The sequence below is a fragment of the Cyprinus carpio genome, chromosome B20, assembly GCF_018340385.1.
Source record: "Cyprinus carpio isolate SPL01 chromosome B20, ASM1834038v1, whole genome shotgun sequence".
Taxonomy (NCBI): Eukaryota; Metazoa; Chordata; class Actinopteri; order Cypriniformes; family Cyprinidae; genus Cyprinus; species Cyprinus carpio.
In genome coordinates this window covers 1,020,318-1,045,049 of record NC_056616.1, presented here as the reverse complement: position 1 = coordinate 1,045,049, position 24,732 = coordinate 1,020,318, and the positions used below count along the sequence as shown (strand labels likewise).

General features: G+C 38.0%; 2 protein-coding genes across 3 annotated transcripts in view; both read right to left on the bottom strand.

Moving 5' to 3' along the window:
• Positions 1-77: 77 nt before the first annotated feature.
• On the bottom strand, positions 78-6,373 carry ndufaf4 (NADH:ubiquinone oxidoreductase complex assembly factor 4). 2 transcript variants are annotated; one of them, XM_019126059.2, is made up of 3 exons: positions 6,122-6,373; positions 5,295-5,371; positions 78-534 (listed from the first exon to the last, which is right to left on the bottom strand). In XM_019126059.2, exons 1-3 carry the CDS (start codon positions 6,255-6,257, stop codon positions 220-222), a joined length of 528 nt encoding a protein of 175 aa, XP_018981604.1. In that variant the 5' UTR covers positions 6,258-6,373; the 3' UTR covers positions 78-219. The 2 variants fall into 2 exon arrangements, with proteins under 2 accessions (XP_018981604.1, XP_018981603.1); XM_019126058.2 differs by having other exon boundaries at positions 5,295-5,374; positions 6,122-6,358.
• Positions 6,374-10,029: 3,656 nt separating this feature from the next.
• The window catches only part of fynb (FYN proto-oncogene, Src family tyrosine kinase b), a 50,969-nt gene continuing 36,266 nt past the window's right edge, over positions 10,030-24,732 (bottom strand). The window contains 11 exon segments of the mRNA XM_042747394.1: positions 10,030-10,762; positions 12,671-12,802; positions 15,197-15,350; positions 15,741-15,817; positions 16,672-16,851; positions 17,993-18,001; positions 19,937-20,092; positions 20,544-20,708; positions 23,262-23,411; positions 23,718-23,802; positions 23,804-23,822. Coding sequence (XP_042603328.1) covers positions 10,554-10,762; positions 12,671-12,802; positions 15,197-15,350; positions 15,741-15,817; positions 16,672-16,851; positions 17,993-18,001; positions 19,937-20,092; positions 20,544-20,708; positions 23,262-23,411; positions 23,718-23,802; positions 23,804-23,822 — 1,336 coding nt within the window. The 3' untranslated portion in view covers positions 10,030-10,553.

Sequence of the window (24,732 nt, the reverse complement as noted above, 5' to 3'; positions counted from 1 at the left end):
CCAGTAATGTTTACATTACCTTATCTTAGTTATTAGCTACTACTATACATATGCCATGCTTTAAATGAGACAACAAATTAATAAATAATTATGACTTTATTTCAAAAACAAACAATACAAACACACTACAAGCAACATGTCAAAACATGTATAGATAGTTAGATTCTGTGCGTGTTTCAGAGACGGCTCGAGTCTGTATGCGACAGTGGCTCATATGTGCTAAGAATCCTTAATCTGTTTAGTCTCCTCTGCTTTTGGTGGAATGATTTTGATGTCAAAGGGGAAAAAGAATTCTGTCAGTGCTTTGGCATCTTTTGGGTCCAGAGAGTACTCCTGTGCCAGCTTCTCTGGAGTCCATGTTTTAGGCAGGCGTTTGTGATTGTTCAGGGCAGTTAAAGCTTCCACAAGTGACAGTTTGCCTTTGGGAACATCAGTGACATCACAGAAACCATAGGGCTCGCCCGGTAGACTGTACTTCAGCGCCCTGCGCTGCATCTCCTCCTCGACCTTCTTAACCTCGGGAACTGCTTCAGCCTGCAGCACACAGAGCACAGAGAGTCAGCCACACCAGTAGAGGGCAGTGCACACCACCTCTTTTTTAAACTGTAATTTAAAGGGATACTCCACCCCAAAATGAAAATTTTGTCATTAATCACTTACCCCCATGTCGTTCCAAACCCGTAAAAGCTCTGTTCATCTTCGGGACACAATTTAAGATATTTTGGATGAAAACCGGGAGGCCTGTGACTGTCCCATAGACTGCCAAATAAATAACAGTGTCAAGGTCCAGAAAAGGTATGAAAGTCGTCGTCAGAATACTCCATCTTCCATCAGACGTGCAATCTGGGTTATATGAAGCGACAGGAACACTTTTTGTAAGCGAAGAAAATAAAAATAATGACTTTATTCAACAATTCCTTGGTCAGCGGTCTCCTCTGTGTCTCTCCATATCACCGTATGCTGCGGATGCTCTGCTGTGTCATCCGCGCCACAAGGATGCGTTTTTGTTTACTTCGCTTACAAAAAGTGTTTCCGTCGCTTCATATAACCCAGATTGCACGTCTGATGACAGATGGACTATTCTGACGACGACTTTCATACCTTTTATGGACCTTGACACTGTTATTTATTTGGCAGTCTATGGGACAGTCACAGGCCTCCCGGTTTTCATCCAAAATAGCTTAAATTGTGTTCCAAAGACAAACCGAGCTTTTATGGGTTTGGAACGACATGGGGGTAAGTGATTAATGACAAAATTTTCATTTTGGGGTGGAGTATCCCTTTAAAGCAAAACAGCACACCCACGCAAAATTTTAAAAGTAATACATTACAATATTGTGTTGCTCCCTAAAAAAGTAACTAATTGCATTACTTTTTATGAAAACTAATGATTTATTTTACTTTTTCTCATCTAAGCTGGGCTTGCTTGTTTTTAATATGTAAAAAGAAAAAATTTGGCTAACGTAAAAGTCCTTTCACACCTTTTCACAAAGTGAACTGAACTCAAGGACTTTCCACACTGAGCGCGAAAAAGCAAAATGAATATCGGACGAGATGACGCTCTGGAAAAAAACAACAGATTCCTATGGATGCTTCCACATAGACCGCGAACATTCGCACACAGAAAATGCGAATATTTTTTTCCTTTTCCAGTGAGTTTCTTTTCCAAAGAATCTTTTCTGTTTCGCAAAGTGAAAACATGGGCCGTCCAATAAGATTTGAGCATTACATCACGTGGCCAGAGCAACTGCTGTTACCAAGCAGCAACCTCCCACTCTCTCTCTCTCTTGTGAAACCAACATGAAGTGACTTAAACTGCAATTCATCGACTGGCCGCTAGAGGCTGACTCCAAAAGGGAGTCGGTCCCATAGACTTCCAATGTTAAAATGCCCAACTTTACAGCAGAAAATAAAATGTGTTTACAGTCTGGTACAATAAGTGGTTTTGTTCTATATATAACAAATTTAGCTGTTCATGACAACTGGGGGGGATGATTTTTTTTATAACTTCAGATTTTTTTTTTTAATAACTTTTAAATTATTTTGAGTTTTAGTTTTGTGTATTTTTGGGCGTGGCCACTTGAGTGACAGGTGGATTGCCGTTGCTGACACTGCCGTGGAGCTAGGTGGGCGTGGTTTCAGCAACCAGCTCTGCCTCTTTGCCCATTTTTCGATTTTCCGGGAGTGACGCGCGGCGCTGCCAAGATGGCGACAGCTGGCTCCTACCACTTTGAGCTCCAGAAACGCTCTTCAGAAACCTACGGGTGATGTCACGGAAACTAGGTCCATGTTTTTATACCGTCTATGGCTGTTACCTAAAAGGTCGACGTGGTGGCGCTAAAAGCTCAGGATATTGTATTGAGCACGAGCGTAAAAACACCGAAATAGAGGACTTATTTCCCGCAAGAGAGAAGAGTGGATCCCGAGTTCTTTGTTATCATTGGTATTTAAGAACAGACTTATTCTCACATGTTCTTTATACAGAATAACATTTCTATTAATTCTCCACTGAATTATGTGATCTGCAGAGCACCGTCCATTTTCTTCCACGAGCGCGAGTGACCTGTCAATCATGTAATCATTTCTCTTGCCCTTCCGTATATATAAAAAAATTGTGAAACATTTTTCTACACATGAAATATGAAAGCAAATAGACCTATGATTATGAAGATATATTTTCTGTATATGTTTTTATGCAGCTCATGGTATTTTTTTTTTATCAATAAAGAATGTTTATGACACATGACAAGCAGATAGCGTTCAATCCATTATAAAACATACAAAGAGTGCATGTCTGCCTATTACATGAATCCAAAATCCAGCGGACGATGTAAATCAAACGAGATACATATGCTACATGAAGAAAAAAATGCATTGCTGGTCGGCGCCACCTAGCGTGCAGGCGTGAATTAACAGAAGGCGAACAACCGTTTCGGTGTGAAAGCACCATTTGTCAGCGAATCGCTTCATTTTTTTGCATCGCACTCAGTGAGAAATGAAAGTTCACGTCTGTACAGTAGAGGGCGCAACTCAAACAAACCTATTGGCTGTGCTGCCATTCTGGATTGCATTAAGAATAGGAGGCATGACAAGAAGGTTCTACACCACAAATAGTGTTAGGGAAAGTAACATTTAAAAGTAATGCATTACAATAATGAGTTACTCCCTAAAAATGCATTAATTCATTTTTTTTTTTTTTATGGAAAGTAATGCGTTGTTACTTTTGCATTACTTTTTCTTATCTGGGTTGGGGTTGCTTGTATGTTTTTAATATTAAAAAGTTATATTTTTGTCATATGTTAAAGCCCTTTCACACCAAAGTGAAATGAATAAGCCTCAGGCTGAAGGAAATGTAAATCCAGTTGACATTTAATTATTGCAGGTTTGCGTCATATTCTAAGTTTGCATTTCTGTTATTATTCATTTTGAGGAATATTAAATCTGTTTTTTTTTTTGGGGGGGGGGGGGGGGGTTTGCATGTTCATATTTAGTCTAGAACTACAGTAACCATGGTATTTACACACTGCGCACAATGCCTCTGCACTTGCTGCAGATTTTTCTCAACATGGGAACAGGAGAGCTGTTAGTCAATGAAAAGGTTCCTCAGGTGTGAAAGCCCCTAATAAATGGGAAAACAAAGTAACTGGCATTACTTATTTGAAAAAGTAACTCAGATATTTTCTTGTAAATTAAAAGGTAATGCATTGATATTATTTACGTACTCTGTTTATGTAACTGAAGTTACTTGTAATGCGTTAACACTGCCTACAAACAAATGTTATTTTTATCCAAGTCATTTTTGGTTATTAGTACTGTTGAATTGGATCATCGAAGGTCAGCGGTAAAGCCACTGGTTAATAAAATGGGATTAAATGCATAAAGGATGTTTATGTTAACATTTAATTATTGCAGGATTGCATTTGACAGTTTTTACTCATTTTGAGGAATACTGAATCTATTTTTTTGCAAGTGAGATGAGTAAATGCTGCTCACATTTACTATAACATAACTACAGTATGCATCATGTTCACACAGCGCACACAATGCATTTCAAAAAGATAATCAAGTGCAAAAAGACTTGGATCACATCTATGCACACCCTTCGCATTTCACCTAAACATCGTAGAGACCTACTGTCGACTGCATAAAAAGAATTCATAAATGTCATATTTTCTGCATGCATTCAGTGCAAATTAACAACGCTTTGAGTTTATATCAATGAATCTAAATCAATGAATAGCTCTGGTTGAGCCACAGTAATAATTCAGACTTACAATACTTCTATACAGTAATATTTTTATATTTTCTATTTGACATGACGTTAACTAGTGACACCATGCTATTTAACTATTTTAAACAACTCTTTGAAACAATTCTTCTATCATTCTTACTAAATATCGAGTTGTGGCATAATTTAGAGTACAAAATTAACACCCACCAAGCACCAAATGCTGGTACTTTTCTATTTGGCCTGTAAATTTCCCAGTATGAAGCATTTGAAAATGGCCACAGAGGAAACTGAAGTGGGGAAAAAAGCACGACCTAAGTTGTCTGAAGCACAAGAGGAATTTGAATGAAATGCTTCAAAGAGGCTCAGAAGCATGTGGGCGGCTGCTGCAGGTGCTGACCGACTGCTAGTGTTGTTTAATGCACTTGAGATATGTTTTCCCCAGCACATAACATATTTTACTGTTATAAGTCTATACTTTGTAAATGTTATGAATTGAAAGTCAAGTGCACATTTGCATTATGCAAAAACAAGTGAGTTGCTGTTACTTCAAAGATGAATCAACTGCACCAGAGAAAGAAGCAGAATAATGTCTTCTTTTTTCTAATACACATTGCCCACAATCATTGGACCCCTTTTATTTAATACTTTTTGCAACCTCCATTTGCTAATCTCTTTAAATGCCTGATGAGGTTGGAGAAAACCATAAACTATGATGAATATGGGAATTTTCAATGTGTTAGCCATTTTCTTTCAGGCAATTTCTATTTTATGAAGGACAACAATCTTTTGCTGCACATCAGAAGTATATATTTTTTGTTTTTACGATGGATGGAATTGTTTAGAACCACTGTTTCTATTCAAAGTGCCCAAAGTTCTATTCTTTTTCTTTATAACTTTGCTGTTGATCAATTTTAAGAAATTTTGCTATGCAATTGTTGATGAAATTTGACGCAATTTATTAAAAGGTAACTTAATAAATATGAATGAATGTGTCTTGTTGATACCCCAGTAATTGCTGCTGACTTTAATTGGTCTGTAGGTCAAAAGACCCTAAAATTCAAACCTGAGGATCTGGATCTTTAGACTCCACATAAACATCCTTGAGCATCGACAGCAGTGGATCGTTCTTCTGGTGAATCTCTTCTGCCATAGAAACACATATGTCAGATCATGCAGTTTTTTTTTTTTGGATAGAATTCATTCATTGCTCTTTATATGGGCCTTCTTTTGGCACAGCTATCTGTGGACACCTCTGGATCTACATCAGAGTGCAAGGTAATGAAGGCACTGAGAACAAGTTTAAAATCAATGTGTCATACACGGCCTCACTGTGATCAAAAAACTAATGTAGATGAACAATATGAAAAGACAAGAATACAAACGAAACTACATTATGATATACAGTGTGCTTATTTATAGTGTTTTCTTATCAAATAAACCAGCTGTCATATTGTTTAACAGTTATGACAGTCTTCACTTCAATAGAATGTTTTATAAAAGCATGATCAGTTTATTTTCATTACATAACATTACTATTAATAATAGTTCAGATATTTTGTCTCGATATTCAAGGACACACTTAAGGGGCTGGCATTGTATGACAAGCATTAAGACTTGTTGTCACTGTACTAGAATGAGGTGTTCACATATTTATGTTTGTGCAATAAGCAGGTTCATTAACACCATCATCACATAAATAGAATTTGCGTTAAATGTTAAGTTAAAGAACGAAATCTGTCGAGCGGTTATGTCATTTCCGCTCATCGCTGTAATAAACCATATTCACAAGTCATATTTCTTCTAGAAGACACGAGGTATGATCCTTCACCCCTAGAAGGATCTTCACGATGTAATGTCAGTAATCTGGCCGGCTCTAACACGCCTTCTCACCCGCGATGTCTTCTTGTAGACTACTGCTGGATGCTGGATGTCGAGGTGCTGCTTTAGGTTTTGTCTTGCTTATTTCTCGGTGAGCGCGGTTCTCTAGATTAAAGTTTCGGATCAGGCGTGTTACTCTTGAGCCCATATTTGAAATCTCTACACAGAGGACATTCCTCTTCTTCTGTTAAAGCTGCTAATAGGCATTGACCGCTCTTTACTGCCCCCGACTGGCCGCTTCTCCGGTCGACACGCCAAGATTTGTTTGTTTGTTTGTTTGTTTTGTTTCTTAAAGCCGCAGTGCATAATTTTTGGCGCTCTAGCCTTGGTTAATAAACAGAACTGCGCGCGTCTTGCGGAAGAACATTGTAGCCGGAGCTACTTCTCTCTGTTTATGTCTATGACAAGTGTACTGTGCTACTCCGCAGTGGATCCGCCAGTAACTTACCAGTCTGAAATAGTCCGATTATAAACACTTATTATAGTGATTGAGGACAGGCCAAAAACACCGTTTGGAAAATGCTTTCATGGTGTACTCGATTATTATATAAATTTTGACCACAAAAAAAGTTACGGACTGCAGCTTTAAAAATTTAGTGCTGTCAAAGGATTAATCGCATCCAAAATAAAAGTTTTTTGTTTACATAATATATGTGTGGGAGTCATGTTTGTATAGTCAAGTTTTAATTTCACACTTTCAGGTGATTTACAGATTTACAGTTTCTCTGAATTATTTGATATATGTTTGTTTTCTCTTTAAAAAAAAAAAAGGTTTTGTGTATTTGTGTCATCTAAAAATCATGGTTCTTTAAATGTTCTTTAGTAACAGTTTTATTTAGAACTATACGTGACCCAAGACCACAGTCATAAGGGTCAGTTTTTTGAAATTGAGATTTATACATAAACTTAAAGAAGCTGAACAAATAAGTTTCCATTGATGTATGGTTGTTAGGATCGGACAATATTTGGCCGAGATATAACTATTTGAAAATCTGGAATCTGAGGCTGCAAAAAGAAAAAAATATAAATTCTAAATATTGAGAAAATCATCTTTAAAGTTGTCCAAATGAAGTTCTTAGTAATGCATATAACTAATCAAAAATTAAGTTTTCATTTATTTACAGTAATACATTTACAAAATATCTTCATGGAACATGATCTTAACTTAATATCCTAATGATTTTTGGCATAAAAGGAAAATTTATAATTTTGACCCATACAATGTATTTTTGGCTATTGCTACAAATATACCCCAGAGACTTAAGACTGCTTTTGTGCTCCAGGGTCACATATTGCCCAGAAGAACCGCTTTCTGTTGAAATGGTTCTTTGTGTTAAGAGATTAGGGTTCTTTATTAACTGTTATTTGTATTTTTTCCCCTTCAAATCTGTAACTAAAACCAGCTCATAACTGAATTTCTAGAGCTCAGCTATACAGTCACACAGACTGTCAACACACTCTCAACAGGTAAATGATTTCTGCCTTAAAATGATTTGAAATTTTACTGAATTGTAAATGATTATAACATGTAACTTAACAACACCTGATTTCCTATTAGTCATGTTCTGCTCATTCGAGGATACTCATCTCCTCTTCTCCATGAAGTAATAGGGATATTGAATTTCGAATTTATTTTGTTAAGAGGTTTAAATTATTACTTGGGTTCACCAGGTCACATACACTATCACTTTTTACTTTTAACATTGTAAAAGCTACTCTAGGCGTTCATAAAAATATAAACATATTTTTGTATAATTCTGCACAAAAGCTGTCACACCCCATGACCTCATCGTCTGCAGAGAGAAACTGACATCAAAATGGACTATGAAGATATTTCTCTGGAGTTTGATTGCATTGTCTTTATTGCATATATTTTGTGTTTAATTTCTTTTTGTATTTATTCATGTTCAGTGTCAGTTATCATTTATTATTTTAGCTAAAAACAGTTGTTAGAGCACCGTCATTTTTTGCTACAAATTGCCATGCCATCTTATTTACATTGCTTAGCCATTTTTAAGCATAACCCAATAGAAGCAACAAGATATTATAAGGAAACTTTACTTGGATAGGTGCATAGTGCGAATGCTGCAACCTGTTAAAATAAGCAGAAATAAATACGCAGCCTGAAACCACCTTAGCTTTTATAGAGGGATTTAATTTGTAATAAGAAAGACGAATAAAGCTTGTAAAGAGTGTAAAATATTGTATTTTTATTTCCGAATGGGAAATGTTAACAAAATGGCATGTTAAAAAAATGGGAATGGTAATTTTGAGGTGATTACTTACACTTACAATACTGCTAAACCAAATGAAATGCAGGAGAGGGGTTTTAAAGACGTTCTGAGCATTGCACAAACCAACAAGGGAAATGGTACTTTGGAGTGTTCCCTTGATCCAAATCCAAACATTTCCATACAGACGTATGCTAGATTAAATAAAATACACTGAAACAAATTAATTTTATAAGTGTCCTCCATGGAGAACAGAATAAACGGCACATGAGGATAAGGAGCAGTTGTCGTGGAGGTCTGATTTGAATGAGGCTGTGTCCGAGTCTGAAACCAAAGATATCTGCTTTGCTTACTCGCTGCACAGTCAGTCAATGACTTAACAAACCACGTTTCTGAAAGCTGGTTTCAGACTGGCTTCCAAGGCACCATAATGTCATGTCTAAATATCATGAACAAATTCAAGAGCGTATCCTCAGCAGGACAACATTGTACATTACTTAGACCTAAACAGTAGTAGTACTTTAAAGTGCCCCTATTATGGGTTATGAAAGGTTCATATTTTGGTTTTGGGAGTCCCCAGCAACAGGTTGACATGCATGCAAGGTCAAAAAACACTTTCATTGTCTTATAATATGCATTTATTTTTACCTTACTTGCCCAAACAATTGGCTCAATGATTCATTTTTAAAAAACGCTCCTTTGCGTGACAGTAATCTGCGGTGATTGGTCAGATTGGCTCATGGCTGTGATGCCTGATAAAGCAGCGTTTGTGAGCGCAGTGCTGCTTTGTGTACAGCGTTACCAGGGAAAGCGCTATTTTAACCGCTCCAAAAGCGGTACCTAGTGACAAAGAATGAACTTTTGATGTTTTCATTCACTTAGAGCTGTGTTACACACTGCATGAAAGGTCATTTTCAAAAATCCATAATAGGGGAACTTTAAAGGTACATATTACTTAAAGATACTAAAACACAGGTAGATAAGGTACGAAGTTGTTCTTTTGAGGGTACTTCCCCAAAGACATGCCGCTGTACCCCAAAAACCTTCTTTCTGACAATAGCCTACATAAGTTTAGCTAACTTTAACTCTGACTTAGCAAGATTCTCTTTAAACTTTTGCTCCTCCATGACAGAAGTTGACCTGAAAGAGAAAACTGATAGTAGAACGAGTTTCTGAAATGTTTCCTTGCATTAACTCTGAGAATGAAATGTGTACTACAGTAGCTACAGTACATCCACAAACACATACGTGTAAAGTATGTTTCAACCCCTAGAAAGCAGGATGTTGGATTTAAATATTGGATTCAAACATTCCTTGTTAACTTCCTTTTAAATACTGAATGCAATTTTTTTTTTCAGGCTTTGGACACAGCCTAAGTATGCGGTAACAGGACAAAAAAACAAAACAACAACAAAAAAACGTCTATACTTAGAAAACAGCTGGAAAACTAAATGCATTTTCTCTCTGGAGATATGCTGATGTATGGCAGTCTTTAACATTTGGCTAGAAATACAAAAATGTACAATATGTGTAAAATAATTCTTTGTTACATTGGGTTAACATCTAATCATTTGGAGAGGATGTCAAAGTATCTTAAGCAATGTAAAAAAAAATCAAAAAATAAATTAAAGAAATTATGAGAAACCAACTTCCTCTGCAGGTTGAGATATTTTAAAACCACTAGAATAATAAAGACTCTGAATTTTTATTCCACCATTTGGAACATGATCTCATCAGCAGGGGAGAAAAAGAATAAACCACAAACATTCTCAAATTCAGCACTCGTTGTATGCATTGACACGCACCTAAACCCTTCATAGATGTCCAAATCTGCTTCTTTGCAAAGCAACACAAAAAGATGAGCGGGGATTACAAAACAAAAAACCTGAATGAAAACAAACTGAAAAAAAAAACCTTAAACAAGCATCTCGTATTTACACTGAATACAGGCATCATTTCATATCATTATAATGGTTATGGAACAAAAGCCTTTCCACCCACAATTCCCCCCGTTCGCCTCCCCAGCCCGCTCGTGTTTACACCCCTCAAGTTGAAAGTCTGTGCAAAGGGTTCAGTCTTCAGTCGACTAGTGCATGTGGAGCCGCAGGGGAGTAACAGGAGCTCAGGTGAACTCATGAAGCTGTACATGCCTCCGGTCTGGAGGGAGTCGAGGCCACTTGAGACGGCCCAGGGATGAGCCCAGGACGATGGGTTTAGAGGTTGTCTCCGGGCTGATATTGAGGTTCGGTTGCGGTGAAGTAATCCTCGAGGAAGGCCTGTAGGTACTCGAAGGTGGGCCGCTCTTCTGCGTCCTTCTTCCAGCACTGAACCATCAGCTCGTGAAGAGAGCTCGGGCAGTCCTGGGGACTCGGCATCCGGTAGCCACGCTCCACCTGTTCCAGTACCTCTCTGTTATTCATCCCTAGCAAAAATGACAACAATACTGTCAGTATGTTCATCTTAGAAATTTCATGGGTGCCATCTAGGAAGACAAAGCTATTAAGGAGTTTTCTTTAAGCAGGTTCTCAAGGTACACCATCCAAATTTGATCAAACTCATTTGCCTGTAACTATTTAGTAACCCTGAAGACCTCGATTGGCTGGTTCTTGAGTTGGATGAGGGCTGCAGATAGACTCTGAGGGCCAGAGCTGAGAAAACTTGTTATAAAATAACTATAGCGAAATAAATATTATAAACAATAAGCAGTTTTCAGCTATCTGTCTTCATTTGTAAATCCCAGGGTTTCAGGGTTTTTCCTTAATTTAAAAATACTTTTTTGGTAAATTTAGTCATTTACACATTTGCTCACTTGAACTTACAGTAACATAAATTTATATTTTAGTATACTAGGGTTTTACTAGGGTATCTGTATTCTTACTTGATTTGTGTACTTTGTCCACCACTGAAACTGGAGACATGCATATGGACATCTATCCCTCTTAAGACCATTTAACCATTTAAAGGTGTGTGTAATTTCCATGCCATTAGAGGCACCAAATTCAACTGATAACATTTTAAATAAAATAAATTTAAATTTAAATAAATTAATTTTAAATCAAATCTATTCTCAAACACTCCCTCATCTTTCATTTGTTAGTTCTGCCCAAACTCACACTGGTGTATGAGCCAGCATTGCTATGGTGAGCTAGTTGGGATGCTCAAATAAACAGAGCATGACCTTTATCTGGAGGTCCTGTAAGTTTTTTTGTTACCAAGATGTTTTCAGAAAGATGTATTTTCAAAGACACATTTGAAAGTAGTCACTTTTGAACCCGAAGTGCTAATAAAGAGATAAATTAACTCATGTTGCAAAGTACATTTTGCGACAATTACTGGGGAGATAAAACAGATTCAATCAATCTGTCAATCAAACCAGGCAATATAAGTGTCTTTGAAGCTTTTTTTTTTTTTTTGGTGGGGGGCAATCAGACCTGCTTCTAAACACTAGGGATCTTGGAATAGAACTGCACTCATGAAGCCAGAAGATTAATCATCATCATGAGGGACATGAACAAGACTGAGAGAGAAACGCCTGCAAACATCTGTGGATAATGCAATACTGCGTTGTCACAATGGCATTTCACACTCCGCCTTTATTTCTACCCTACATTCCAGCCAAATCACTGGATTTATTTTCTAGAATTTGTGTAGATCTATAGTAATTCATCATGTATCAGAGTTTCAGCATCTCATATTTTAAGAGAAATTCATTTAAGGTGTGGAAACAGCAGAGTCACTTTGAAATAAAATGGAAAAAAAAATCTTAGGCTGGACATGCCTCTCAGAAATTGGGTTATGTGACAGCAAAGACCTTCACCTTTAAATGTTTTTTGGTTTACAGAAATTCTTTTTTTTTTTGAAGGTCACATTAGTTCTGACATGATCTCTCAGAGAGATAATATTCATGACAATATTAATGTTTTTGGCCTTGATGGAATAGATCTGCTCTGCTGCTGCGACAAAGCAAGTACCAAGACTTTCTACTGCCAATACATTCACAACATACTGCTGTGAGCATGTAAGAAATACTGCTGCTACACATATAACATATATGAAAAAACTCCATAGCTGATCTATACAGGTGGAGCTGGGGAAGGTGGAGGGTTTCTGAAGTGTGCTATGGAAAAAACTGGCCAAGTATTTGAATGTTGAGCAGCAAGCTCATTGGCTGCTGATGCAACAAAAACCATAATAATGAATAATGATGTCATTATGTCAGACTGAGTTAGAACCTATCAGTCAACCTATCATCTAGAGTTTCATAACAGAACTTGATATTAATTTTGCAATACATCTAGGGATCACCCAGAGCACCTGTTTCAAGATTTACCTGGATATGGAACTCTGCCTTTAGTGACCAGCTCCGTAAGCAGGATTCCAAAAGACCAAACATCAGATTTAATGGTGAACTTCCCATACAGAGCTGCTTCAGGAGCCGTCCACTTAATAGGGAATTTTGCCCCTGAGATACAGACACAGGAGAAAGAAAGAGATGGGTTAAAATAAACATGCACTGGAATATCTTTTCTTAAGGTCAGCTACCAACTATTAAAAACTTTGAAATCATGAAATCAAAATAAACTTATTTTGACATGTCTTTTGCATGAACAGAAGAATAAGAGACAGGAAATAATTAGAGACCAGAGACCGGGAAAGGACCTTAAGGTGCGCAAGGGCTGAGCTACACAATATACACTCACTGGCCACTTTATAAGGTACTCCTTGCTAGTACCGGGTTGGACCCCCTTTTGCCTTCAGAACTGCCTTAATTCTTCGTGGCATAGATTCAACAAGGTGTTGGAAACCTTCCTCAGAGATTTTGGTCCATATTGACATGATAGCATCACACAGTTGCTGCAGATTTGTCGGCTGCACATCCATGATGCGAATCTCCTATTTCAACACATTACAAAGCTGCTCTATTGGATTGAGATCTGGTGACTTTGGAGGCCATGTGAGTAAAGTGAACTCATTGTCATGTTCAAGAAACCAGTCTGAGATGATTTGAGCTCTGTGACATGCTGCATTATTCTGCTGGAAGTAGCCATCAGAAGATGGGTACACTGTAGTCATAAAGGGATGGACACAGTCAGCAAGAACTCAGGTAGGCTGTGGCGTTTAAACGATGCTCAATTGGTACTAAGGGGCCCAAAGTGTGCCAAGAAAATATCCCCCACACCATTACACCACCAGCCTGAACCGTTGAGACAAGGCAGGATGGATCCATGATTTCATGTTCTTTACGCCAAATTCTGACCCTACCATCTGAATGTCGCAGCAGAAATCGAGACTCATCAGACCAGGCAACGTTTTTCCAGTCTTCCCAGTTTAGGAGGTTTCCAGTTTAGGAGTCTTCCCCCAGGCCATCAGGCTCCACTTAATAATCACTTAATCAGTAAGATATTCATCATTCCCTACCTCATATTGACAGTGTCACAACCTGTTTGCACATTCGTCTCTTGCACATTCCTGTGTATCTTAATATTTAAGACTACAGTAAACTGTCATGCACATTTTATTTTCTATTCAATATTTAATTCTACAGTTTTTTATATTTTATTCTTATATTTTTATTGTTTACTTTTATATTATTCTTTCATTTCACTGTCCATGGAGCAGACCTGACTCACATTTCACTGCTAGTTATATATTCTCTATATAATTGTGTACGTGATGAATAAAAATCTTGAATCTTCTTTTGTCCAATTTTGGTGAGCCTGTGTGAATTGTAGCCTCCGTTTCCTGTTCTTAGCTGAGAGGAGCTGCACCCGGTGTGGTCTTCTGCTGCTGTAGCTCATCTGCTCCAGGGTTTGACGTGTTGTGTGTTCAGAGATGGTATTCTGCATACCTTTTTGTAACGAATGGTTATTTGAGTTACTGTTGCCTTTCTATCATCTCTAACCAGTCTGCCCATTCTCCTCTGACCTCTGACATCAACAAGGCATTTTCGCCCACACAACTTCCACTCACTTGATATTTTCTCTTTTTTGGACCATTCTCTGTAAACTCTAGAGAGGTTGTGTGTGAAAATCTCAGTAGATCAGCAGTTTTTGAAATACTCAGACCAGCCCGTCTGGCACCAACAACCATTCCACTTTAAAAGTTACTTAAATTCCCTTTCTTCCCCATTCTGATGCTCGGTTTGAACTTCAGCAAGTTGTCTTCACCACATCTAGATGCCTAAATGCATTTAGCTGCTGCCATGTGATTGGCTGATTAGCAATTTGTCTTACCAAGCAATTGAATAGGTGTAACTAATAAAGTGGCCGGTGAGTATATGTTGGAGCGCTGTGTTGTCACATTTATTTTCTTAATACATATCTTATTGTGTACAATTCATCAGATCAAATTATTCTAAAACAATATGTATAGATAATCTTTCACCAAGATTTAATTAATTTGCTGCTCTTTTGAAATCACTTTTCTTTTCTGCTGATGTATACTGTGTTGACCGATAATAACAAAGTTCACTTTTCACAATCCAATCAAATCTCAGTTCCATGTGAAAAGAATAAGATTAATTAATCTGTAAATCGATTTGCTTTCAGAAATGGTGGATTTTGGCACAAACAATGCAAGAAGTTTGGTGGCAGAACTTTTGTGTGCGATGAACATTTCATATTCAAGACAGTTTCATGGGATTGTGCCAGGTCTTCCTTTTGCTTGGCCATTTTACTGAAAAGAAATTGTGACATTTCAGGTAACTTTTTCTAAGAGGCTCACTGTCCTCTACTATCCCATTCTGGAATTGGAATCGATTTTCGAAAGACTCAACTATTTCTTTAGGCTGGGGGGGGGGGGCAACAGCATCCTAAACAATGCATATATGTATGTGTCCAGATGGTGTGTTTCTTACCCTGTCGGGCAGTGTACTCATTGTCCTCAATGAGTCTGGCCAGGCCAAAGTCAGCGATCTTACACACCAGGCTGTCGCCAACCAGAATGTTAGCAGAGCGCAAATCTCTGTGAATGTAGTTCATTCGCTCGATGTAGGCCATACCTGCAGCCACCTGAATACACAAACACTTACACTGAAATCTGCTGAGCAAAGCCAAGTGCTGAAGTTACTTGAGGTCAAACTAAGAAATATTGCATTCAGCATGTACAGTGCTGATACAGCTTGATAGGGTACCTACATATAATTAAATAATAACTTCATACACACAATAGGGGCGAGAACAGATTCTTTTCAGACTGAGTGATTTAAAGCAGGGTTATTTTCATCCTCCTGTATTTGTTACATCATTGATCTACAGTGGCCCCAAAAACTATTTTAAGAAGTATACCTATTTTTACCTTTCTTTGAAATAAACTGTGGTTTGCTGTTTTTTAAGTGTGGCTGTAGTGTCTAAATATTTTCTGGGACCACTGTAGATCAGGTTTAAATTATGTGGCTGTACCTGGGCCGCCATGTCGACGAGGTTTGGCAGCTTGAGTGCCCGTCCCTCCCCGTCCTTCAGGAAATCTAGAAGACTTCCTAAAACACACAACATACACATGTTAGCTTCAGCAAAACAAGAGACATGCTGCTATAAGCACATGTACACACATACACTCTTAAAAATAAAGGAGCTTCATGATGCTATAGAAGAACCTTTTTTGTCTAAATGGTTCCATAAAGAATCTGGAGAACCTTTCTGTTTCACAAAAGCTTCTTTGTGACAAAAGAAGGTTCTTCAGATTATAAAAAGGTAAGAAAAAGATGTTTCTATAAAGAACCTTTGACTGAATGGTTCTTTGTGGAACCAAAAATGGTATTTCTATGGCATCGCTGTGAAGAAGCTTTTAAGCACCTTTATTTTTAAGAGTGTACCTGCGTAATCTTCAATAAAGTGTATGCGAAAATCATTCATATTGAAAACAGCCAATTTCAAACAAGTACACTGATTAGGAAATTTACTTTGAACTTTGTCCAGGTTTTAACGCACTATAAACAAAACAAACAAAAACACCCGTTTAAACTTAAATTTCAATAAATGGACTTTCGTTTTACTTAGAATCTTGTTACTTCTAAGAGAGGGTGGATTATGGTCTAGCCTAAATAATTTTTTGATGCCGAATAATATACAGTATGGGTGGAGTTTCCATCATCTGTCCATTAGGTTTTTTCTAGCAGTATTAGGTTAAATGTCTGCTTCCTCCATGACAGCTCTTCAAATTCAATTTAAGTTTAGAACATCAACCTTCAATCCCGATATATCTTCAATTGGATTTTTTTTTTCAGTCAGTTAGGCCCACAAAACCCATCACTGTTGCTAAAATAGATACATTCTATGTCTGTCCTCTAGTTAACCCATTCTCTTCACTTTTACAATGAGAACAACGGCTGACCTTTTCCCATGTACTCAGTGACGATGTAGATGGGCTCCTCAGAAACGACAGCGTAGAGCTGCACTAGTTTATCATGGCGTAATTTCTTCATGATCTGCGCTTCCTCCAGGAAGGACTCTGGAGACATTGTTCCCGGCTTGAGGGTCTTCACAGCCACTTTAGTGTTGCCATTCCACGTGCCTGACAGAAACCACACAGCAGAGAGTCAATGGCAATGCAACTGCACAAAGCTCCTAGAGGAACAGTATGCCACAAAATGACTTTCATGCACCCCAAAAAAAGTTCATGCAAAATTAATTTGCAATTAAAGCAGCCATTATCACACAAGTACACTGATGGGAATTCACTATGAATGAATTGTGCCCATTTATAGCATTGTTTATTTCTATTCACTTTCTGTATTGTTTTAGCCCTCTTAAATTAGGAATTATGCAGATCAATGCAAATTTGTGCTGAATGCAATTTGTTAAAAGTGTGCTTGACTTCATGACTTCTTATGCAATCTTAAGTATGTTATTTTTAGTATACATAGATATTTTTACTTTGCAACAAAGTTTTTTTTGTGTGTGATCTACATTATACTTGCGATTTATGGCTGTTTTTCTGCAGGATATAGTACGGAATTTCAACAGACAGAAAAAAAACCCCAACTTTGTTAAATCCACAGCACTGGAATCTGCTTGCCTTTAAACGACACTGCAATGGTGGATATTTTGACAATTTAAAGATTGTAATTTATTGGGTATTAAAATACCTTCTGCAATCCTAGATTATTAATAGAGACATCTGAGGATCCCAACCAAGCCAGAACTCTGCCACATGGCTCAAACAGCGACAAGAGTTTTGGGATGGCAGTCTGACTAATGGCAGACTGAGATGAATTTTTAGAATAATTAAAGTGCTTTACATTCTTCTGTCCACTAAATATCTTTTTTCCAACTTGAAATACTTCAGATTACAGAAGAAAATGTTACAAACATCATCCCATGTTTACTTGCAGGCAATGCCGAGGTGGTATTCAAACGGTTACATCTGATGTGGTACCTGGTTTTTAAAATCTGTGTGCCTCTGTTCATTAAAAACTAAATACCAGCAGTGTCCTAAAGGCAATAATTATAATAGGCAGATTCAGGTGATATTTTTGAATGCACATCTACAGGGAAGTGAGTGAGAAAGTGAGAGATGAACACACAACCACACTTATCCTGAACAAGACCGCTTATGATTAATAGAGGTGTGGAACAGAAGAAAAACTCTCCTGGGGCATTAGTCATGATAAACACCCATGATTCAGCTTGATACTTACTGTCCTTTTTCTTACCTCCATTCACTGGCATGGTAACAACATGTAGAAGAATCACTGAAGCTCTTACAATACTCATTAAAACAAATCAGTATTTGGAAAATGTGTGTGCAGAAAACTTTTTTGTGTGAAATTTACATCAGCAATGACAGGTTTACATGTTCATCTAATCCTTGTGCATGTTATGGATAAAAAGGAATGGTTTTCTGGCAAAAATGAAGGGATAAAACCAAAGACTTGATGCAAGATCCCTCTATAAATACAGCTGCATCTCAATAAATTAGAATGTCATGTAAAAGTTCATTTATTTCAGTAATTCAACTCAAATTGTGAACCTCGTGTACTAAATAAATTCAATGCACACAGACTGAAGTAGTTTAAGTCTTTGTTTTTTTTAATTGTGATGATTTTGGCTCATATTTAATTACTGCCTCAATTTGGCGTGGCATCGAGGTGATCAGTTTGTAGCACTGCTGAAGTGGTATGGAAGCCCAGGTTTCTTTGACAGTGGCCTTCAGCTCATCTGCATTGTTTGGTCTCTTGTTTCTCATTTTCCTCTTAACAATACCTCATAGATTCTCTCTGGGGTTCAGGTCTGGTGAGTTTGCTGGCCAGTCAAGCACACCAACACCATGGTCATTTAACCAACTTTTGGTGCTTTTGGCAGTGTGGGCAGGTGACAAATCCTGCTGGAAAATGAAATCAGCATCTTCAAAAAGCTGGTCAGCAGAAGGAAGCATGAAGTGCTCCAAAATTTCTTGATAAACGGGTGCAGTGACTTTGGTTTTCAAAAAACTCAATGGAGCAACACCAGCAGATGACATTGCACCCCAAATCATCACAGACTGTGGAAACTTAACACTGGACTTCAAGCAACTTGGGCTATGAGCTTCTCCACCCTTCCTCCAAACTCCAGGACCTTGGTTTCCAAATGAAATATAAAACTTGCTCTCATCTGAGAAGAGGACTTTGGACCACTGGGCAACAGTCCAGTTCTTCTTCTCCTTAGCCCAGGCAAGACGCCTTTGACGTTGTCTGTGGTTCAGGAGTGGCTTAACAAGAGGAATATGACAACTGTAGCCAAAATCCTTGACACGTCTGTGTGTGGTGGCTCTTGATGCCTTGACCCCAGCCTCAGTCCATTCCTTGTGAAGTTCACTCAAATTCTTGAATCGATTTTGCGTGACAGTCTTCATAAGGCTGCGGTTCTCTCGGTTGGTTGTGCATCTTTTTCTTCCACACTTTTTCCTTCCACTCAACTTTCTGTTAACATGCTTGGATACAGCACTCTGTGAACAGCCAGCTTCTTTGGCAATGAATGTTTGTGGCTTACCCTGCTTGTGAAGGGTGTCAGTGATTGTCTTCTGGACAACTGTCAGATCAGCAGTCTTCCCCATGATTGTGTAGCCTAGTGAACCAAACTGAGAGACCATTTTGAAGGCTCAGGAAAACTTTGCAGGTGTTCTGAGTTGATTAGCTGATTGGCATGTCACCATATTCTAATTTGTTGAGATAGTGAATTGGTGGGTTTTTGTTAAATGTTAGACAAAATCATCAAAGTTAAAAGAACCAAAGACTTAAACTACTTCAGTCTGTGTGAACTGAATTTATTTAATACACGATTTACACAATTTGAGTTGAATCACTGAAATGAACTTTTCCATGACATTCTAATTCATTGAGATGCAGCTGTAATTCATTAATACGTTAATAATAGAAATAGTTCACATGCAAATGAAAATAGGGCATTGTCTGCTCATGCAGTATATTTACAAAACTTTTATTCTTCGATTAAAATGAAATAAAATAAAAGTTATTAGAAATGTGGAAGTGAAATGGTTGAGGGATGTCAGAAGATTGTCATAAGAATGTGGTGAGTAACCAATATTTTATAACTAACAGGATTTGATGAAAATGCTTCTCTGAAATCTTCATTTGTGTGGAATCAGAGAATGGTCTTACCACACCAAACATCAGCGAAACACCCGGCCCCCAGCTTCCTGTCCAGCGTCAGAGACTCGCGTGCGATTTCCCAGGAGTCATGGCTAAGTCCCACCGTATCAGGGATGTAGACCATGCACACACCCGTTAAATTAAAGCACAAACCATCTGCACTCTCTATAAAGGAGGAGGAGTAGAGGGGTTAACTAGCAGGACGACGGGGGAACATGCATTGAGAGAGAAGGAGGGTGGTCACATTGTCCTGAGAGGTTCAGTCAACTTCACAATGTCTGAATATTCCAGAAATGGATTTATGTCCATTGTAAGAGTGTGTTTTTTTAAAAGCCAGAAGGATGACTTGGCAATCGTCATGCCACAAATGCTTTTGTTAGAGCTTAACACATATTGAACCTAAATAAATGAGCTTACATATCCAGCCATTTGTAACGTAACTCCACCCCTCACTTTGACCTCACTCCATCTCCCTCTTTGGGGTGCGTTTCCCAAAAGTTCCGTAATTACCAACAGATTTCAGTGGAACTTGTGACCATACAGTAGTTGGCTAACGATGCTTCTGGGAAACACACTCCTGGTTGGCTGTTGCTTAGCACTGTGGGAGGAGCCATACCCATCCAAACCTCCCCGAACTGGCCGTTGCCTAAGCGCTTAATGAGTTGCAGCGACTCCCGAGGAATCTCCCACACGTCTTTGGTTTTGACAGACAGGTCAGTGAGCCTTGGCATCCCTTTGTGGCAAGGGACGACCAAACGACAGCAAAGCCCCGCTGCCCGCTCTGAGCATGTGCACACAGACATGTACAGATACACACAGTGTCAGAGAGAGAGAAAAGACGAGCATCAGAAGCACTGAAGGAAGCGGTGTAGAGTTTTAGCGTGAAACCTGCAAATAGTGTACAATTTGAAGCGCATCTGCACTTGTTTGTGAATCACTTAATGTCACTGCACGATTCAATTCAGCGAAAAACACAAATGACTTGGTGACTTAAACTAGTTTAAAGCCAGATGAAACAGCGCTGATACAAGGAGAATCACTGTGCACAATGATACAGTCAGAAGACTTTTCAATCTACAAATCACCATCATTTACCATACATTAACTCCAGTAACACTAACAGCACCATGGTATTGTGTCAGAAATGTGGGTAGTCGTATTGAATTTCATTATTAATGTAGACATGTATCAAAGGAGCATTTTTACTAAACGTATTTAGATTACTGTTTTTCATACAAATACCTACAGCCTACATTTTTACCATGGTATTGAGGTGCTATACATGAGGTTTTAACTGTGATTATCATGATCAAAATACATGCTACTATGGAAGTCCAATGGTTAATAAAAAAATAAAAAATAAAAAACTCAAACAGAATAATTAATTAGGTAATAAAAAAATTTGGTTTCTGCAATTGTTACAGATTATTTTGATAATAAACATAAATCTGCATCTGCATCCTAACACAAGCTACTATCAAATGTGCATTTCTATGGGCCAAAAAAAATGTACTATTATAATTAATATTACCAGGCAACACAGAGCTCTTTCTTATTTCAAACCATATTCCTCATTAGAACATGAAGAAACTAAGAAATATTTTTTTGTTCTATTAAGATATTTCTTTTGTTAAGGAAAAATGTGTGGAAAAGTGTAAAGTGTTTACCATGTTCTGACCATTAAGAGTAGTTTAAAACCACAAAACCACAACTTTCACTTTGGAGCAAAAATCTGCCTTTAAATTTGAAAGAAAGAACATTTCGACATTCTGTATATCATGATAATTATCCGTATCGACTGATATGGGAAAAAAAAAATATTGTGAATTTTTTTGGCCATATTGCCCAGCCCTACTGGTAACTGATTGAAAAACCCGCCCTACTGGTAACTCATTCAGTCTGGACTGTTTTGTAGCTTCCTTTGAGATGTTTGCACCTGAGATTGACTGGCCATAATGTAGGACATGCCTGTTGGGCATGTTTTGACATTTAGCAAAGGGTTAATGTGTGCCATTTTCCTACAACACTACGGCAATGTTTACTCCGGACTGTAAAGCTGAGATAACAGACCACTTGGCACCAACAGATGCATCATTTCAGGAATCAGTCATTGAGTACCATCTGCTCTGAGCTTGAGGAACCCGAGCATGTATCCGGCCTCATCAGCCATCGACATCAACATCAGTTTCAACCCTGATCAAACACACCTGGCTGTAATTATCAAGTGCTCCTGAAGATCATTATTAGTTGGTTCAGTTGTGTTGGAGCTGAAGGTAGATCTCCAGGAACAGAATTATTCAGAACAGAATAATTCGCTCCTGTTCCTCCTGTGAAAAGCTGCACTATCATACACCTATAATAAAAACAGGGTCCTATAATGATGTCAAATGCGCCTCTAAAGTTTTTGCATAAATGAAATGCCCTTAAACATTGTTTCTAATACATTTGAAGCTATATATGCCTCTGCAAGATGATACACACAGCATAGCACATGTAATATTTTGTCCTGCATTTGACTTTTCAAAAAACAAAACAGTATTATTAATCATTTTTATTTTAAATTATGATCCATCATTTTTTGTGGATCAATACAGAATCATTTGAGAGAGAGTAATGATGGATTTCTGGATTGATTTTCACCCATCCCGAGTTACTTACCTAGCTACAGTTGTAAGCAGCTGATGCTACTTTTCACATTTACGATTCAGATGTGCCAAACAATACAACGTGACAAGAGACCAGGGGACAGGGCTGGGCGGTGGAATCATTTTAAGTTTTGGACCAAGCTATCGAAGCGAATGAAGAAACAGACTGCATAGTCTTCTTTAAATGCACTGCCGTAACAGGGAAGATTACAAAGACAACACAAAGCTCTGCTTCTGAAAGCGAAGACGGTCAACAACAGCTGAAGCAAGTAGCATCAACACAGCAACTGATGCTGATACACTGTTAAGGTCATCATGAGGATGTATTATTATGAGTATCTGTGTGATTGTTTGTTCTCTGGGCTCAGTATGGGAGGTCATGGAAGAAGCAAAGTGCACACGCTATCGAAAATCCATACGACTCATTCTAGATGCATTAACAGTCGATATCTTAACTGGAGCATAGACAAAGTACATCCTATTGAGAGCTATTCAGATGAGGTTTTCTGACTCACTGGAGCAGTGCCGCCTCCTGTAGAGAGCTGTAAAAGCACTGTGGCATTATGGAATATAACCATGCCTCCAACTATAATTACTTAGAATCATTTTGCATGTCAGAATATGATATGAGATATACTGAGCTCTGTGTATCGGGTGTGTGGAAACAGAAGTGTGTCTATGTGTGTTACCTGTGTAATGCTGGACCAGCTGCTGAAGCGTCTCAAACTGAGCTCTAGTGGTGATGTAATATCCTCCACTGTCCAGTTTACGGATTTTATAATGTTTCACGTGGTCCCCCTTCACATCGTCCCAGTCCCGGATAGACAAGGAGAAGGCACCTGCCACACAGACACAAAACAGAAGTGCGTCTGTAGTGCAGTAATACTGTGCAGTGTGCTAAATAGTGCACTGCAATAGTGTAGCGAATGCTGCTGCGAGTAGCACAGTTAGGGGTGAGAACAGAGAACCGATTGTTTTCAACTACTGTAGGTTCCAGAAGAACTGTTGTAAAAATCCAACAAAAAGACAAATGTAAAAGACATTAATTAACATCATAACCGGAATTGGAATAATTCAACTCTTCATGAATCACATCTTTAAGTACAGTACTGGTGTTGTGTGGTACAGTAAGTGTTGTTTATTACCTTTAGTGGTTTCGCTTTGTTTGTTAAGTTTGGTGGTTTGTGGTTTCACTGTTGAGGTAGGTTGCATTTGTGTTTCTTTTGGGGAGTAGCTTTCTTTAATACCAGCTGAGAGACAGACAGAGAGGAAGAGGGCCTTTATCAGTCTTCCAAGTCTGCATTGCTTAATACTGTTCATTAAGCCAGGCCTGTTTGGATCTGATGAATGCATTCTTTCTGAAAATGTGCCATATTAACGTTATTCATAATGTTACAATGTAGGGAATTTTTATTTAGGAAAATATGCACACTTAATCACAAAAAAAAAAAAAAAAAAAAAAAAAGGGATGGCTGGGAAAAGTTCTTTTGCAGCTGGGTATGTTAACATGCAATCTGAGAGGCCTTACAAATAACATCAGAAAACATCTGCAAACTTTCATCACTTAAACATCTCCCTCTGGTTAAAGTTACACATGTTAGACTAAAAGCCAGCAGCTGACATCAGTCTGGCTTTTGAAAAATAAATGGAAAAAAACCTGACATCATTTTAATAAATAGTGTTACTTAGGAAATCACAGAAGAAACACCATAATTAAAAGTTTCATGTTTAGCAAAATTGTTCCTGGTCTGTTTTAAATTAGTTAAGATTGAAACAAACTTAAAGCTGTGTGAGGGTATTTATTTATTTTGTGTGTGTGTGTGTGTGTGTGTGTGTGTGTGTGTGTGTGTGTGTGTGTGTGTGTGTGTGTGTGTGTGTGTGTGTTTAAAATGTTTCCTTGCCAGCTCATTTGTGACCCTGGACCACAAAACCAGTCATAAGGGTCAATTTTTCGAAATTGAGATCTGTACATAATCTGAAAGCTGAATAAATAGGCTGCATGGTTTGTTAGGATCGGACAATATTTGACCAAGATACAACTATTTGAAAATCTGGAATCTGAGGGTGCAAAAAAATCTAAATATTGAGAAAATGGCCTTTAAAGTCATCCAAATGAAGTCCTTAGCAATGCATATCACTAATCAAAAATTAAGTTTTAAT

Bases quoted from the DNA above. Each gene is read 5' to 3' on its own strand.
- ndufaf4 (XM_019126058.2), bottom strand. From the start codon at position 6,257: ATGGGCTCAAGAGTAACACGCCTGATCCGAAACTTTAATCTAGAGAAC. The intron at 5,375-6,121 runs GTGAGAAGGCGT...TTTCTATGGCAG, and splicing joins TCTACAAGAAGACATCGCGG to AAGAGATTCACCAGAAGAAC. The intron at 535-5,294 runs GTTTGAATTTTA...TGTGTGCTGCAG, and splicing joins CTAAAGATCCAGATCCTCAG to GCTGAAGCAGTTCCCGAGGT.